A 16,464-nucleotide genomic window follows, 5' to 3' on the forward strand; every position below is an offset into this window, starting at 1 on the left:
AGCTGGCATTTTTCGATATACGAGACAGAATAATTTAAGCCTAATCTTCCTCTCAGAAGTGACATTTTGTTCTAAAATTGTTATCCTTGAAGTTCAGCAAATTGGAAGCTTGTTTTTGAAAACTTTACATTTTTTAGTCTGTAGGAAACAGCTTCAAATTAATATCAATGCTTCTTGAGCTCCCAGGTGGGTTACAGAGCTTATCAGGTAGGTGGAAGGTAAAGAAGGTGGTACTTGGGCAACCAGTTTCCTTAAATGACCCAGGACTACAACAATAAAACAAAACCTTCCTTTGTCCTGTTAAGGCATGCAGAGTCAGGAGACCCATGCCATTTGTTGAAACTGATTTCCAGCATGTTTGCCTTGTCATTTGGGAAGAGTGTCCACGTGCTCACTCAGTCATTCAGGTGTCAATGGAATATCCACTAAGCGCAGGCACTGTTCTGTGCTGAGAATCAGCAGGGGACAAATGACATCAACACGACAGAAAAGTCCCTGTCCTCTTGGAGGTTATATTCTGGTTGAGGAGGCAAACAGAGAAAGTATACAATACATTGTTGTTGTTCAGTTGCTAAGTCATGTCTGACTCCTTGCGACCCTAGGAACTGTAGCCTGCCAGGCTTCTCTGTCTATGGGGTTCTCCAGGCAAGAATACTGGAGTGGGTTGCCATTCCCTTCTTCAGGGGATCTTGCCTTCCTAGGGATTGAACTTGGGTCTCCTGCATTGCAGACAGGTTATTTTACCATCTGAGCCACCAGGGAAGCAATAGATTGGTGTCATGCTTATGCTAGGGGAATTAGAGAGGTTTGGTTAATTTGAAGGGATGGGGAATTGGGTTATTGCATTTGGGTTGAAACCTACAAATTCCAAATCCTTCTACCCTAGAGCCTGTTGCAAGAGGCTGATTTAGTCTGTGTCTTTGGTAGGCTGTGTTCCATCTAATCAAAGTATAAATGGAATGACTATGAAAAATTCTGGCTGGCTTTGGTCCTCATTGAAGACCAAATGTGCTTATGTTTATTAAAAAATCATTAGCATTAAGATACCATTCTCCCCTTCACCAAAATATTATTAAGCAGGGACTACTTTAATTTCTCTCTGAGGCAGTGGTTTTCCAGCCCAAGTGAGTATAATCTTTTTTTCTCACACTGACCTCTATTGTCATTGCTTTATCTTCATTAAAACCTGGATTCTGCCAGAAGAATGTACAGGACGTGAAAAAGAGGATACACACACACACACACACACACATACACGATTATTTACGTCAAGACCAAAGAAGAGGCTTAAGGTATAGTTCCACAATATAGTGTCCAATGTTATTCTGGCAAATGTCTCCACACTTTAGACTATTTTCAAATTTCACTTCAGTATCCAAAAGCTTGTTTTCATTTTAAGATGATCAAAGCATTTGGTTATAGCCAAGTACCTACTGAGTGAATCTCTTAGATTTGTCTTTTCAACAAAAGAAACAATGCGGAGGTTTTTGAAGTAACACTTAAAAGCTTTCCTGTGTGCAAGCAATAAATAGTTTGCTAATTCTTTAGAAATCAGTCAGAGTACCATGGAGAAATTGTCACCTAAGGGCACAGTGTTCAGAGGTAGGTGAACCCTGGCCCACGCTTCCCACTGGGAAGTTCGACCTGGTCCTTGATGTTCAGACTTGTGTTTTTATCCATGAGCCCCTCAATCTCAGGCCTGACGCAGAAGCCCACGGGGTGCAGGGGCTGCAGAGGAAGGAACTGGGTGGGGTTTTGGACACTGTCTCTGGCGTGGCTGGTCTAAGTGAATCCAGCCACTTATTCCACTGTGACATGGAGATACTATTAAGTGCATCTCCTAGGATTCTTGTGAAGGTTATAGTCAATGAGACAATGTATTGGGCTGGCCGAAAAGTTTGATCAGGTTTTCCCTAACATCTTACGGGAAAACCCGAGCAACGGTTTTTGGCCAACCAGATATATGTTACACTCCTCCTAGAGGGAGTTTGCACACAGAGGAGGCACCCGATAAATGAATGGTGGCGGCTGCAAGACACGAATGAGGTATTCAGCTGGATCCTCGCCTGGGGCGCAAACATCTCGGTGGATAGAAGGGAGACCTGGCACAGTGCTTTCGAAGTTCATTTGATGAGGCTCATCGTTCACACCTGTACATTTCTCTCTATCCCTCTTCCCCCGGGAAACATGTGTCCAAATTGCCTAAAGGACCCTGCAATAATAATGGTACTGTTTCCAAGCAGAAACCTCCCCCCGACCCCCACCCCCAGCTCATCTCATCTCCGGAGATTTTCAAAGCTCCTGGCTGCATCACCAGCCCATTCCACTCAAGAACCGCTGCTTCTCCTTTGAGCCAACCCTGAACATCCAGGGGGCTATTGATGTTAACATTCTAATTTTTCTCACAGAGCCCTTGGAGGCCTACCCTCATCTAACTTGCCCGAGTCTTTCACATTGTGTATGCTGCCCAGGTTTTAAAAACCTCTGGAACTGACGTGGGGCTGGTTGCCAAGATCGACATTTCATCTGAGGGTAGAAGTGTTCCTCCCCACACAATGTGCCCTTGGCTATTGAGTCTTTCACTTCCCGGGGCCTCTGGACTCGCCACCTTGGCAGCACCCAGTTCATCATTTGCTCTAGTCCTGCTACACCATGCAGCGTGGCTAAAGGGATCTGGATTTACCATGAGCAATCAGGGAAAAAAAAAAAGAGACACACACAGAGAGGAGGCAGACATAGGAAACACAAAAGTACAGTTTGAACTTAGGGGAAAACGTTTGTGTGGCTGTTGTCTATTTTTTCAGACTCACTAAGACATGTGTTGTCCTTGAAGAAATTCAGAAATTTCAAGCATTCCTCCAGGTCGTTTCCGCTGTTGTTGCAGTCACACCAGGGGGCCACGCTGAGGCTACTGGAGTCTATGTAGTTGGGGGTCATGACTGTACCTAAAAGAGTAAAAACGTGTTTTATTCCTGTGTGATGATATAAACTTTCCTATAGCCTGAAAAGAAACAAATGTTCCTCTGACTACGGATGCATCGTGGATAACGCCGTGGATAATTACAAACACTGTGTTTGCTGAGTGGGAAATTATGTTAAGCAATGCATTTTCTTGGCAATTTATCTTGAGCACATAAAATAATTTACACATTTACTTAAAAAATTCTAACAGAACTCCTTGAGCTGCGCTTAGGGTATTTTTCTCTGCACAAATGGTATGGATGTCATGGAGCAGGAAAGAATTAACTTAGAATGCATGAATTGCCAAATCCCTTGCATTTTCTTGAAAAATGTCATTAATCTTCACAAATAGATAGAGCTGGTTTTACATATCTTAAAAGGCCTTTTAGGACTCTGCATCTACTTCCTTCAGAAGCAAATGGCTCCTTCAGAGTAACCCAGGGAAGCTGAGAAGCTTTCTTTATGGGTTACCCCACGTTCTAGATGTATTCAAGGACGCCTCTGCTCACTAGACTCTCAACAGATTTAAACAAGGTCTTCCAAGTTGTGATGGAATTGGAAATAAACAGTGGAAATTTTCTAAGCCAGTGGCTCCTCGAGTATTGTCTTAATAGTCCTCAAAAATCTTCAAAGACATGCTGGGTGGTCTCCTGCCTACGTCTTCCCGTGTATTCATCCTTCTTCTAACGAGTTCTGCATTGGTGCAAATAAACAATGCATTTACACTTAACATGACCCAAATGTCTTCTCCTGGGTGGCTCACATCAGGCAATGCCTACTCATGCCAAGAACCTTCTGTTTTTATATATTTTGTGGAAGTAAGAAGTAATAGGCAGTCCAGTGAGCCACAGGATATATTTGGTTTAGAAACAGAAAAAAAAAATTCTTTTTAAGCTCCTATGGACCAAGAGCATATCTTCTTTGCCCTACATTTCTTACTGACTTGAACTAAACGATGTCCTATTCTACCTTGGGAAGAAAACTTCAACCTACGGCAGAGGGAAGCTTGTAACTTTAGGTGAGAAAGGAACAGGCACCCCCAACACTGGCTTAAGAGGTTAGAGTATTTCTGCTAAGTACCCACTGTATGTCTGGCTCCAGAATGGATCCCTGACATTTGGGAAAGGTAGGAACTAGCTTTGTCTTCAGAGATCTTAGAACGCAATGACCAGAGTGGAGGGAAAGATCTGGACCCAAAAGAGAAATAAATTTTGGCTCACAGAATGCATTGTTTCAACTAGTTCTTCCCTTAAGTGATTTCACTATCCTCAGGTATGTAAGTTTGTTGAGCTTAAACCCACATGGACTTTTCAATGAGCATGTGCACCTTGAATATGCAAACTAAGGTATTAACAGTGATTACATCTGAGAGTGGGGCTAGAGATCTTTTAACACTGTGGGTTTCTCTGCATTCTAAAAAACTCTTTACAATGAACACAACTTAATTCATTTTGTTATTTTTTAAACATGTAATTCTATCGTTGATAAATAATCCTTAGTAGGGATTACTTTATTTAAGAAAAAGAAAAACTGAATGCAAATTTGGACGAATGACTTTCCTGGCTGCCCAGTGGTTAAGACTCCAGGCTTCCATTGCAGGGTGGTCATGGGTTTGATCCCTGGTCAGGGAACTAAGAAGCCGCACGCCAATCCGGCCAGTCTCACAGCGTGGCCAAAGAAAAAAATAAGTAAAAATGGAGGGTTGACTTACGGAAGATAAGCTCACGGGACTTATCTGTGAGAACAGTCAATAGCTGGTGAAAAGTATTACCCAAGACAGCACAGGTATCCTTACAGATAAAACTGGGCTGAGTGTACAGCACCTGCAATATCCCAGCATCCAGCATGGCCAGTGATTCTCCCAGTGACTCTTGCTGAAGACACGCTGGCGACAAAGACTCTGGTCTGTGCTGTCACTCTTGATAGGACGTTCTTCCTGCCCAGTGACCAGTGTGATAGTGGCAGGAGCTGGCGCCCTGGCTGAGCCATCAGGCTTCTGACAACTGTGATTTCCCTCATCCTTCCCCAGCTTTCACTATGTGTTCCTTCTCACATGACAGTCAGGAGGGAGCCCTGCCTCCCAGGCTTCCCACAGCCCTGACCAGGAGCCTTGTCTTTTTCTCCTGCTGCCCTGTTTATTTCTGGGCACGAACCTGCCTCACCCCTGTCCTCTCCCAACTCAGCAGTGTCTTGCCTAATTGCACTGCTCTCCTGAATGCCAAGAACCTCAGGTCTTGAAAGACAGAGCAAGACTACTTCTGCTATGTTTGTTCTCAGGGAAAAAATATTAGGGAATCCCCCCCGCTCCCCACCAGGAGCTGAATTACCCAGACTATTAATGGCAAGCAGACAGGCATTTTCCTTCCAAAGGGCCATTTCAGGGAGACAGCCTTTCTGACTTCCCCAGACTGCATGACCTCCAAGCTCCCCCTCTCCAAAGATACGTACTTCAGTTCACTTGGTTTGACTTGCTCTCCTCGTCCATAACCATGCTTTCCCCGCTTGCTTCCGTTCTGTGCAGTCAGTTCTTCAACTGAGATGAGTCCCCGCTCCTCACACTTGCTGCCTCCCTGCTCTTTAATAACCCCCGCCCCCGCCTTTGTGCATCCATTATTCTTTCCCCACCCCCCTTCTCAGAGACAAGTCCTAAAGGACTCAACATCAAAACGCCAGCACAGAGGGTTACGAGATTTTTACATCCACGGAGAGTGGCAGGCTACAACGGAAGGACTCTGGGTGTTTGTGAACCAGCATCTTCTCCCATCCCATGTCTCCCATCTTACCAATAAGCCCCGAGTAGGCGAGGAGGCAGTCAGCATAATTTTCCTTTAGACAGCTGCTGACAGACCTTGACTCCGGCTGGCAGTTGGTGAAAAAATCGGCCAGGCGAGATCTGCAACAGGAAGAAAGTTGGGGGGCAGGGGGAGGATGTGTTTCAAAATAGCCCAAGCTTCTGCACAGACATAATTTTTCCTTATTCCTTTCTCGATAGGCCTTTTTCAACATCCCAATATACAGAGAGTGTAGTCTCTTGAAATGTTAGCATCTTCTCTTATATACAAGCCCCCAGCCATCCCCTCGCCCACCTGTGTCTGCTTCTTTGCAGAGAAGTCTTCAGGGCCTGCAACTGGAGAAATCTTGACGCTTTGAAGTTTCCCTTCAATATTTATTTCTGACTAGACTTATTTGCATCTTTAGGAAATATGCTTCTGCACACACTCACCGGAGATCCACACTGGGAAAATATTTACTTTATACAGAAACATGTCCCTGGCGTCCAAATAGGATCCTACAGCCCATCTGCTCCCGTAATTCCTAGTGGCTTTAAAAATAAGCGTATCTGGTCTTCTAAGTCATCTCTCATCTACCACCCCAGGGAGGGGCAGTGGTATATTCCAGCCAAGGGATGCTGAGGGGGAAGTTCGCCTTTCCAGCACTGCAGGGAAAGGCAAAAGGGGCCGGGTGACACTGGCTCAGGATGCGACTGGGTGTAGGGGGTCCCCTGGTCGAAGTGCAGCACCTGTCTGCAGTTCGGGAAGCCTCCACGGGCCAGTGCAGTCCATCCAGAAGCCCTGGGTGGTGGTGAAGTTGCCTAAGTACAAAGGGGCTGCAAACATCACTGGTCTGTAGAGGAAAGGGGCTCTTTGTGGCCAACCGGCTGTTTTTCAGTATGAAGAGGATATTGTTAGAGAAATTCTAAATGAGAACTGGGCCATCTCTGAGGTCATCTGAGCAGACAACAGCTCTGTTTCTATGTGAGGAACACAATAGACTTCAAGAGAAGCTAAATTATCTGGCGATTACAGGAGACAATGGATGGCTGTCTTAGCTCCTTCTCTTTAGCACACTCAAGTTGGCAGCCAACATACCCAGGGCTGTTTGTATTTCTTTCCACCCAAGAAATTGTATTTACTTAGCATCCCTAATGGTATAAACAGGGTTGCCTGGGTGGGGCTGAGCAAGGTAGAATGTGTGGAGATCACAGGGGTTTGTTAAGGGTCTGTAGGAAGCATATTCCAGGCCCTTTTCCTACAACTTGAACTGGAAGATTAAAAGGCCTGATGAAATGATCTGTGTGCACAGCACATTGGAAAGGCTGCACTGTGTTCCTAAGGGACTGGTCTCTCCTTGAACCCATGTAAACAAGGCGTGTCTGAGCTTCCCTATCTGTGCCGATCTGTACACTCCGTATGTCGTGTGCCTGGTTCCATCACTGTGACTCCCCGGGGCAGGTGCTGGAGCTCTGTTTTATTTTCTCTGCACAGCACCTGACACTCCTCAGAACGCTTCCCTAGTGGGGCCATGTGGTGCAGCTAAGTGGCTTGGCAAAAATCCTCCAAATGAGGCTGGTGCATGCGCCTGTGTGTGTGTGTGTGTGTGCCTGAATCCCTCCCACAGTCTGAGCCTAGCTGGTGTTTTCTGACTCTAATTGAACACACCGAAGGGCGTAAAACCTGGCCATTTTCTGTAGCCTAGTTAAAGGATTTATCTTTCAGAAGAAATCCCTAAAGGTGACTCAGATTTACTCAACTGGCACCAATGGCATCCATCTTGGATCGAGAGTCAATTTCAGAAGAGTTTTCCTGGTCATGAAAGTTAATGATCTCATGGCACTGGGCTTCTAACTTTGCAGAGGCCAACTGTGTGGTTCAGGCAGCTGGGACTCCAGCTCTGCACACAAGCCGATCAGCTCCCTGACCTGGCAGCCCCCCGCTCCCAGCTGTCCCCCAGAGAGGGATGAAAGGTCGCGCTGTCTCCAAGCCTCCTGCTTCTCGTAGTCTCTCGAGCAGACTATTAACTGAACAGCACCGTGACTCTCGGATTACTGTCCTCCAGCGGGAGGCTAATGCCACCAGACTCATTTTGCTTAACAACCTCAGAATTGACTCACAATTGGACTCTGGAATGAAAGGCTAATTGAGTTAGTCTGCTGCAGAGAACATAACCCTGATTGGGAGGATAAAGCTAGATATACTGCTCTGAGCATCTCCCTGAATAGGCTGGTTTTGGAGAGAAGACTGTCAGCCCAGATCTCGGTCCTAAGATGAAACCAGCCAGCGGATGGCAAGAGTTTCAAAAATAATGGTGAGCCCATACGGCGTTGCTGAAACATGAACATTTCACTGATTCCTTCACCTCTGACCCACATCCCTCTGCCATTCATTTTTGGAGACACAATGATCACTTTATGGGATTCATATTTAACAGATAGAAAAACTGAAAGCAGAAGAAGTTTATACGGTGGTTGTGCAAGTGGGTGGGCTGGTACATTTTCATGAATTCTGCGAGTTGGTTAACTTCACAATGGTAGTTTGAAAGTGGACTAGGTGGGAGAATTTTCATCATGGTAATCAGCCAGCTCTACAAATCACAACCCTATGCTCTTGTTAGAGAACCAGTTGTTAAATATTTACTAGCACAATGATCTCAAAAAACCAGCATGGTGTAGTCAATCCCACAGATAAAGGAAGTATCTTTACTTTGAGTTCTTGGGAACTCAAAGTTCTTGGGAGTTGAATTTCAGCACATCCTGGATCAAATGACATGTGAAATGGTGTCATAAATTAACCTCCAATCTCCAGTATCTTCCAAAGAAAGAAAACAGTTCTCTCTAAAGATGCTCCCATCCCAACAACACAGCCACCGAAATCTCTCAAAGCAACGTGTGCAAATGATTACAGGTATTGACAAAGCAGCTGACTTTTTGTCCTTTGTATTGACTGAATGATGGGTCAAGTGCTTGTGTTAATAAGGATGAATGAGTTCCCTGTCCCTGAACCCAAATAACCTGCCATCTAGAAGCCGAGAGAAACAAGTAAAAAGATGATAATACCACGATGGCTAGTTCTCAATAAAAGATAAGAAAGGTTGCTAATAAAAGTAACAACATGAATCAAGTATTTAGAATATGTTAGGTATGTCTTCATATACTTTGTATTTTTTCCTGGCAACTCTAATAAGGACTATTACTCTGTTATCCTAATTTCATAGAGGAGGAAACAACAGCTTACTGAGTTTAGACTAGAGTGAAACAGTGAATAGCAGAACCAGGATTTAAAAGCTATGACAAAACTAGCCGCCGCCGCCGCCGCGGCCGCCAAGTCACTTCAGTCGTGTCTGACTCTGTGAGACCCCACAGACGGCAGCCAACCAGGCTCCGCCGTCCCTGGGATTCTCCAGGCAAGAACACTGGAGTGGGTTGCCATTTCCTTCTCCAATGTGTGAAAGTGAAAAGTGAAAGTGAAGTCGCTCAGTCGTGTCCGACCAGTAGCGACCCCATGGACTGCAGCCCACCAGGCTCCTCCGTCCATGCGATTCTCCAGGCAAGAGTACTGGAGTGGCTTGCCATTGCCTTCTCCTGACAAAACTAGACAGCATATTAAAGAGCAAAGACATCGCTCTGCCGACAAAGATCTGTACAGTCAAAGCTATGGTCTTTCCAGTAGTCATGTACTCAGTGAGAGTTGGACCATAAAGAAGGCTGAGTGCCAAAGAACTGATGCTTTCGAACTCTGGTGCTAGAGAAAACTCTTGACAGTCCCTTGGACAACAAGGAGATCAAACCAGTCAATCCTAAAGGAAATCACTCCTCAACACTCATTGGAAGGACTGATGCTAAAGCTCCAATACTTTGGCCCTCTGATGTGAAGAGTCGACTCATTGGAAAAGACCATTATGCTGGGAAAGACTGAAGGCAGAAGGAGAAGAAGGTGGCAGAGGATGAGACTGTTGGATAGCATCACTGATTCAATGGACATGACCTTGGGCAAACTCCAGGAGTTAGTGAGGAACAGGGAAGCCATGGGGTCGCAAAGAGTTGGACACTTCTTAACAATTGAACAACAGCAACAACAAATTCTGATTCTACAATTTAAGCTTTTAACACAACAGGAACTAGTTTCAGAGAAGTTGTAATATTGAGACTGAGGCTTGGAGGATCAGTAGTAGGATCCTTCAGGTAAAGGTGGAAGAGAGTGTTCCCTCTGCAGAAGGAAGCAATAAGTGATAAAGTAACCACATTCATAAAAATCCAAGGAGAACAATCACAGAGTATTTCTACCTGCCAGGCACTGATCGAAGTATCTGGCATCTATTCACATATTTAATTTTACCTGCAATAGGTGATATTCCCAGTCCCATTTAGCAGATGGAGACACTGAGGCAAAGAGAGGTTAAGTAACTCCTTGGAGGTTGTAGGACTCTGTGCTGGAGCTGTAACGTGACCACATTCTATGTGACTCCAGAGCCACAGGACATTCTCAACCACTACACCTAACACACGGAGTCAAACAGACTCAGACATGACTTGGCAACTCAACAAAAACATCAACAACAGCTAACACATACATCATCCAGAAAATTGTCAATGGTTCACTTGGGATGGCTGGGCCACAGGTGAGTGACAGGAGATGGTGCTGGCAAGATCAGCAAGGGCCTTGAATGACCTAAGAGGCTGGATTTTATCCTGAAAGCAGTGGGAACCACCAAAGGATTTTAAACAGAGGAATAACATGATCAGGTCTGCAGAACAGAAGGACTCTTGGGTGTTTCAGTTATTAAGCAAAGATTTGCTTGAAACTTCTGTGCCCTCCCTTAACAGAAGAGATGAGAAGAGCAGGAAACTGGCCAAAGGAAGGAAGGAGGCTGAAGCCAGTGAGTACCAGAGGCCAGAACTGAGGAAAGAAGAGGAGGAGGTAGGAGGATGCCCTGAGTGGTAGGTGTTGAGTGAGCCAAAGTCGCTCAGTCAAGTCCAACCTGCGACCCCATGGACTATACAGTCCATGCAATTCTCCAGGCCATAATACTGGAGTGGGTAGCCATTCCCTTCTCCAGGGGATCTTCCCAATCCAGGGATCGGACCCAGGTCTCCTGCATTGCAGGCAGATTATTTACCAGCTGATCCACCAGGGAAGTTCATGGTGGGTGTTGATGGAATGAAAGTCAAGACTGGGGACGTCCCTGGTGGTCCAGTGGCTAAGAATCTGACTTGCAATGCACAGAACTCGGGTTCAGTCCTTGATTGGGGAACTAAGATCCTGCATGCATGTGTGCTAAGTCCCTCCAGTCGTGTCTGACTCTTTGTGATCCTATGGACTGCAGCCCGCCAGACTCATCTGTCCATGGGATTCTCCAGGCAAGAATATTGAAGTGAGTTGCTACGTACCCCTCCAGGGGATCTTCCTGACTGAGGGATCAAACTCGCATCCCTTATGTCTCCTGCATTGGTAGGCATGTTCTTTACCACTAGGGCCACCTGAAAAGCCCCAAGATCCCACATGCTACGGAGCAACTAAGCCCAAGTGCTACAAGTACTGAGCCCTCGTTCTCCAGAGCCAGTGTGCCACAACCAAAGATCCCGAGTGATGCATCGAAGATCCTCAGTGCCACAACAAAGACCCAACACAGCCAAGTAAAAAAATAAAGACTTTTTTAAAAAGAAAATCAAGACTGCCAAAAGGCGGGGCAGAATCAGCTTAGTAGATAGTGGAGTCAGAGTGTAGTAGGGACCCCGGAGAGGACAGTTTGCAAGGAAGATAAGAGAGGTGGCTTGTGGCTGTGCTGAGGTCATGGCACCATGGGAGTCAAGCATCTAGCAGGTTGCGCGATTCTCAGACCTCCATCTGTCCAGTGGCCAACCAGCCCCAGCATCCCAGGACGGCCCGGTGTGTACATCCTCCTGCCCACCCTGGGTAAAGAACCACACTATAACCTTTTTCAATGACTTCCTCTGCCTGGGCTGCAGTGATCCAAACAAGAAAGCTTACATGGCCAGGGTGGGATTAACAAAGAAATTCCACAAGTGCATTTCTTCTGGAGACATGAAATCTCCATGACGACAGCAGTGATGAACCTGATTGTTTTTCTCTGAGAAAATGAAAAGAAAATGAATAGGCACTAATGTAGAAATGTATCTCCCTCTGAAATTTCCCACCCTTAAAGAGGAGAAAAATGCCAGCAAATGCCAAGTTGGCCTTAGGAAATCTGCTGAAGAGAAAACAGTGGTTTATGCAGAAAATATCATATTAAAGGAAGCATGCTGCTAACTGGAAATAGAAAAATGATTATAATGATAAAATCTAGGAGAGTCTTCTCAAACAGCAGATGGTCTTTTGACAGTGGAGGAAAAATCATTTACCTACTTTTTCTGCTAGCATTTTTAGGAAAATAGTTATGGGGAACAGTTCAAAAACATACTAGTAATGCCCAGTTTCACTCATCCTGGATTATTCTAATCCTGTAAATGTTTTTTCTTTTCTTTTTCCTCCCCAGGGCAAATCCCATACTTGGACACAAGCTGTGTGGTTGATGGAGTGGAGCCTTGGGCAAAGAACTGTGAGATCCTGAATGGGATCCAGGCTCTGACACTAATTAATCATAATTCCTGAATATCATCAGATGATGCTTGACAACTTTGGATTTCCCTTCCACTTCAGAACAGTCTGTTGGACACTTGAAGCTACTTGGAGAAGAAACCCACTTGTTTTCCATGCGTTATTATTATTTTCATCCATGATTCCATTCAACCATTGCACACGATTTTAGTGTCAAGGCATTTGATTTCTTTTGAGTCTAGAGATCACATCTTTTTTTTTTTTTAGATGTTTTTGATGAGGACCATTCTTAAAAGTCTTTTATTGAATTTGTTACAATACTGATTCCATTTTATGCTTTGGTTTTTGGCCCCAAGGCATGCAGGATCTCAGCTCCCCGACTAGGGATCGAACTTGCACCCTCTTGTACTGCCAAGTGAAGGCTTAACCGCTGGACCACCAGCAAAGCCCCTAGAGACTAGATCTTTCTACAGGATCCCCGCATCTCACATGCAAGAAAGCTGAGGGCCAAAGAGGTTAAGGTCCTGCTCACTGTCACATGGTAAGCGGTGGCAGAGGGCTTTCACTGGAAGGGGAATTTCTAGCTGTCTATAACAGCCCAGGAAGGGAGAAGTAAGGAGGGTGTTGGACTTTAGCTTCCCTGGGACTGAATTAGTCATCTAGTGTAATGGTAATGGCACCCCACTCCAGTACTCTTGCCTGGAAAATCCCATGGACGGAGGAGCCTGGTAGGCTGCAGTCAATGGGGTCACAAAGAGTCGGACACGACTGAGTGACTTCACTTTCACTTTTCACTTTCATGCATTGGAGAAGGAAATGGCAACACACTCCACTGTTCTTGCCTGAAGAATCCCAGGGACGGCAGAGCCTGGTGGGCTGCCCTCTATGGGGTCACACAGAGTCGGACATGACTGGAGCGACTTAGCAGCAGCAGCAGTGTATAACTGCTCTGTCCTTCCACTGTCTGCCCAGCGTGTTCTTCATCCTCTTCCTAAGATTCCTCTGACGCAGCCTCAGCGAGCACTTTGCAGGCAACACTGCGGCTCAGGAGGGCTCAGAGAGGGTGCAAGACTCTGCCCGAGAAGGGGGTGAGTCTGTCCATGGACGAGGCTACCCTTTATTAAGGAGTCTTTGGGGCAACACCACTGCCCATACAGGACTGCAAGACTTGCTGACCCACTAGCACTCAGAAGCTTGGAATAGAATCCATTCATTCATTTGTGTTAGAAATCACTGGTGTTTTGCTCTGAATCCAACATGAGTGTTAGGGCTTTAAAGTCTTGGATCTCAACTCAAGCCATTTAGTTTCTAAAAGCGTTCTCAGTGGGTCGGTTGGAGAAGCCAAAAAACGACGGCCCTGGGAGTGGCATGCACCTGTTTCCAATCCCAGTATTATCTTCCATGGTTAAATAACTTAGCTACGTATTGGATCTCTAATCTTCAGTTTTGTCACCAGGAAAATGGGGTAATGGAACTAGAGTTGCCTTAAACAGCTGCTGTGATAACTTACTGACAGTTATATAAAGCACCTTGCTCAGAACCTAGAATACACTTTGTGCAATACATTTTTGTTTCCCATCCCTTCATCTTTTCTCCCCAATTTCTGGTCCACTCTAATGTGAAGCCCTTGCCACAAAAACATATAGCAAGCTCAATACAGAGAAATATGTATCTTAATCTATCTTCTGCTGGTCTTTATATGACAGACGAGCAGACCTCAGAGATGTTGCAGGTTTGGTTGCAGACCACTGCAGTCAAGCGGGTACTGCAATAAAGCAAGTCACGCGAATATTCTGGCTTTCCCATGGGTGTAAAAGGTTTGCTTTTACTATGCAGCATTCTCATTAAGTGAGGGATATCATTAGGTCCAAAAGATGGACATACCTTAGTTAAAAATACTCTGCTGTTAAAAATGCCAAAACAAATGCAATAACAGCATCAAAGGTCACTGATCACAGACCACCACAACAGATCACTTATGTATTAACTATACAAGAATTACCAAAATGCAACACACAGATACAAAGTGGGCAAATGCCATTGGAGAAACGGTGCGGGTAGACTCGTTTAATGCAGGGTTGTCGCAAACTTTCAATCTGTATAAAACACAGCTTCTGCGAAGTGCAATAAAATGAAGTATTAACACATCTGTGCCTACAACAGGTTAACCTGTGTCACTGAGGGCAGTAAGTCTGACCAAAACAAACTCAACAAATCTGAAGCTAGGGATCCTGAGGTGTTACTTAAAAACCTCTCAGCCATATGAGCTCCTAGAATAAAAGCATTTTAAGAAAAGATATTTCCACCCCCCCCAGGAGTTTAGGGGGAAAAGATATTTTTTAAATGACTAAACATCGGTAAGTTTGTTAATACTGCTGATCTCTTATGAAGAATAAAATCAATTAGAAAAACACGCTGCCTAGGATGACAAAGCAAGAGCAGGGGAATGGTAATTTTCTGGAACAGTGACACAAAACAGATTTTTCCTCTTTCTGTTTTTAGAAAATTACCTTAGCCCTTCTTCTCCAGCAGCCTACTGGAGAACACATCTGGAAAGCATCCTTCAGCAAATCAGAGTCTATGTTGAACAGATTTTGCAGCCGGGAGTGAGGGGTGGTGGTTCTTGACTTGCTGGTCCCTTCCTTGGACTGTACATTCTGGCTTCCTGAAGCAGAGGCCCAGTGTTTGCCAGGGATGGGCTGGGAAGCGGGGCTCAGGCTATCCTTCAGAAAGCCCGGGTCCTCCCACTCCCTGGGAGCAAGTGTGACCTCCCTGGAGCAAAGGCCCGGGGGCAGGTTCGCACGCCCCAGGCACAGAGAGCCGAAACCCCACTGTATTCCTCGGCTCCTTGATGTGGCTTCCCACCCTCAGCCAACTGATGCATTTCTTGGTGACTTAGCCAGACCGCAGCCACATGTGACTGGGAAACGGAGGTGTGAGGTCCCAGCAGTCTTCAAGGCTTGCCTAATGTTTGTGTTTTCCTGGGACAGGAAGGCCCCTGTGGACCAAGCAGAAGTCAATGCCTGTTCCCCCTCAAATCCCTGCTCAGGTTCATCCAGATTCTTAGGGAGGTTCCAGCCCCTTTAACCCAATGCCCTGCACCTGTGCCCCTCATCCTGGGGAGGCCCTGCTCCACTGGCTCTTTGGCGGCTCCCAGTCTAGCACATGGGTCCCAGGAGGCTGTGGTCACTGCCCTTTGAGCCTGACCCACAACACAAGGTGGAGGCATGCATCATTTTAGTCCACGCATCCTGCTTGGGGTCTATCTCTGGGTGGTGGGCTCGGTAAAAGCAGGCTGCAAGGCAGAGATGCGATGCCTCCTCAGCCTTTCTGTTCACATTGAACTGCAGCAGCCCCCAGAGGGAAGTCCAGGTCAGCATCAGCTCAATCTCCACACCCCTCATCAAGTCACCCAGCACGAACAGTGACAGCCATCCATCCACATCTGCAGAGGGCTGACAGGACTTGACAGCTCATCTCTACATGGCAAATCTGAAAAGCAAGCTAGGGTAGTTGGTACGGGGATCCATCCCAACCCAGAAGAGGCTCCTTGCAGTCCTGACTCGATGCCCTGGAGCTGCCCTTCAGCTGAGACTCCTCCCTTCAGCTCCCTCAGCAAATTTCTCCAATGCACACACCGCTGGTCATGCAGTAAGCAGACTCTCAGTCATGATGGGAGTACAGCTACGTCACAAACGATGCTATGCTGCAGTCAAATCAAATAGATCTGATTGTATTATCCATGCTATAGCACGCCCACTATTGCAGAAAACCTACCTTTGGTGGTACTTGATCTTACAGGAAGAAATGGAGGTAGAAAAGAAATTGGGAGGTTTTTTTCTGGATAATGAAAGTATCATTTATGCTCTCAAGTATCCAACAGCTATCTGTGACAAAGATGCTAAAACTCTTGAAGTGAGTCTTATCCAATACTTTTTTTTTCTTTAATATTTCTGTAGGAAAACTTCAGTAATCAGTTTTGTGACTTTTGGCCACTAGGAGAAATAGAAATCTAGATGTTCACCCATTCTTTCGCCAGTAGAACCACATCTTAAAACTCCAAACCAACAAGCTGTGAATTTACTTCACATAGAATTCTGCAGGTGGGGCTTCCCAGGTGGCTCAGGGGTAAAGAATCCGCTGGCTAATGCAGGAGATGAACATTTGATCC

At 45.7% G+C, this 16,464-nt stretch overlaps 1 protein-coding gene across 2 annotated transcripts in view; it reads right to left on the reverse strand.

Moving 5' to 3' along the window:
- Positions 1-16,464, reverse strand: part of GFRA1 (GDNF family receptor alpha 1) — a 239,666-nt gene that overhangs the window by 38,818 nt on the left and 184,384 nt on the right. For both annotated transcript variants that reach the window (XM_055424574.2, XM_055424573.2), the window contains 2 exons: positions 5,745-5,854; positions 2,811-2,945 (listed from right to left, as the gene is read on the reverse strand). In XM_055424574.2, the coding sequence (XP_055280549.1) occupies positions 2,811-2,945; positions 5,745-5,854 (245 nt within the window). The remainder of the gene's footprint in view (positions 1-2,810; positions 2,946-5,744; positions 5,855-16,464) is intronic.

Source organism: Moschus berezovskii, chromosome 12 (genome assembly GCF_049115385.1).
Source record: "Moschus berezovskii isolate FMDL1 chromosome 12, NW_MosBer_1.0, whole genome shotgun sequence".
Classification (NCBI taxonomy): Eukaryota; Metazoa; Chordata; class Mammalia; order Artiodactyla; family Moschidae; genus Moschus; species Moschus berezovskii.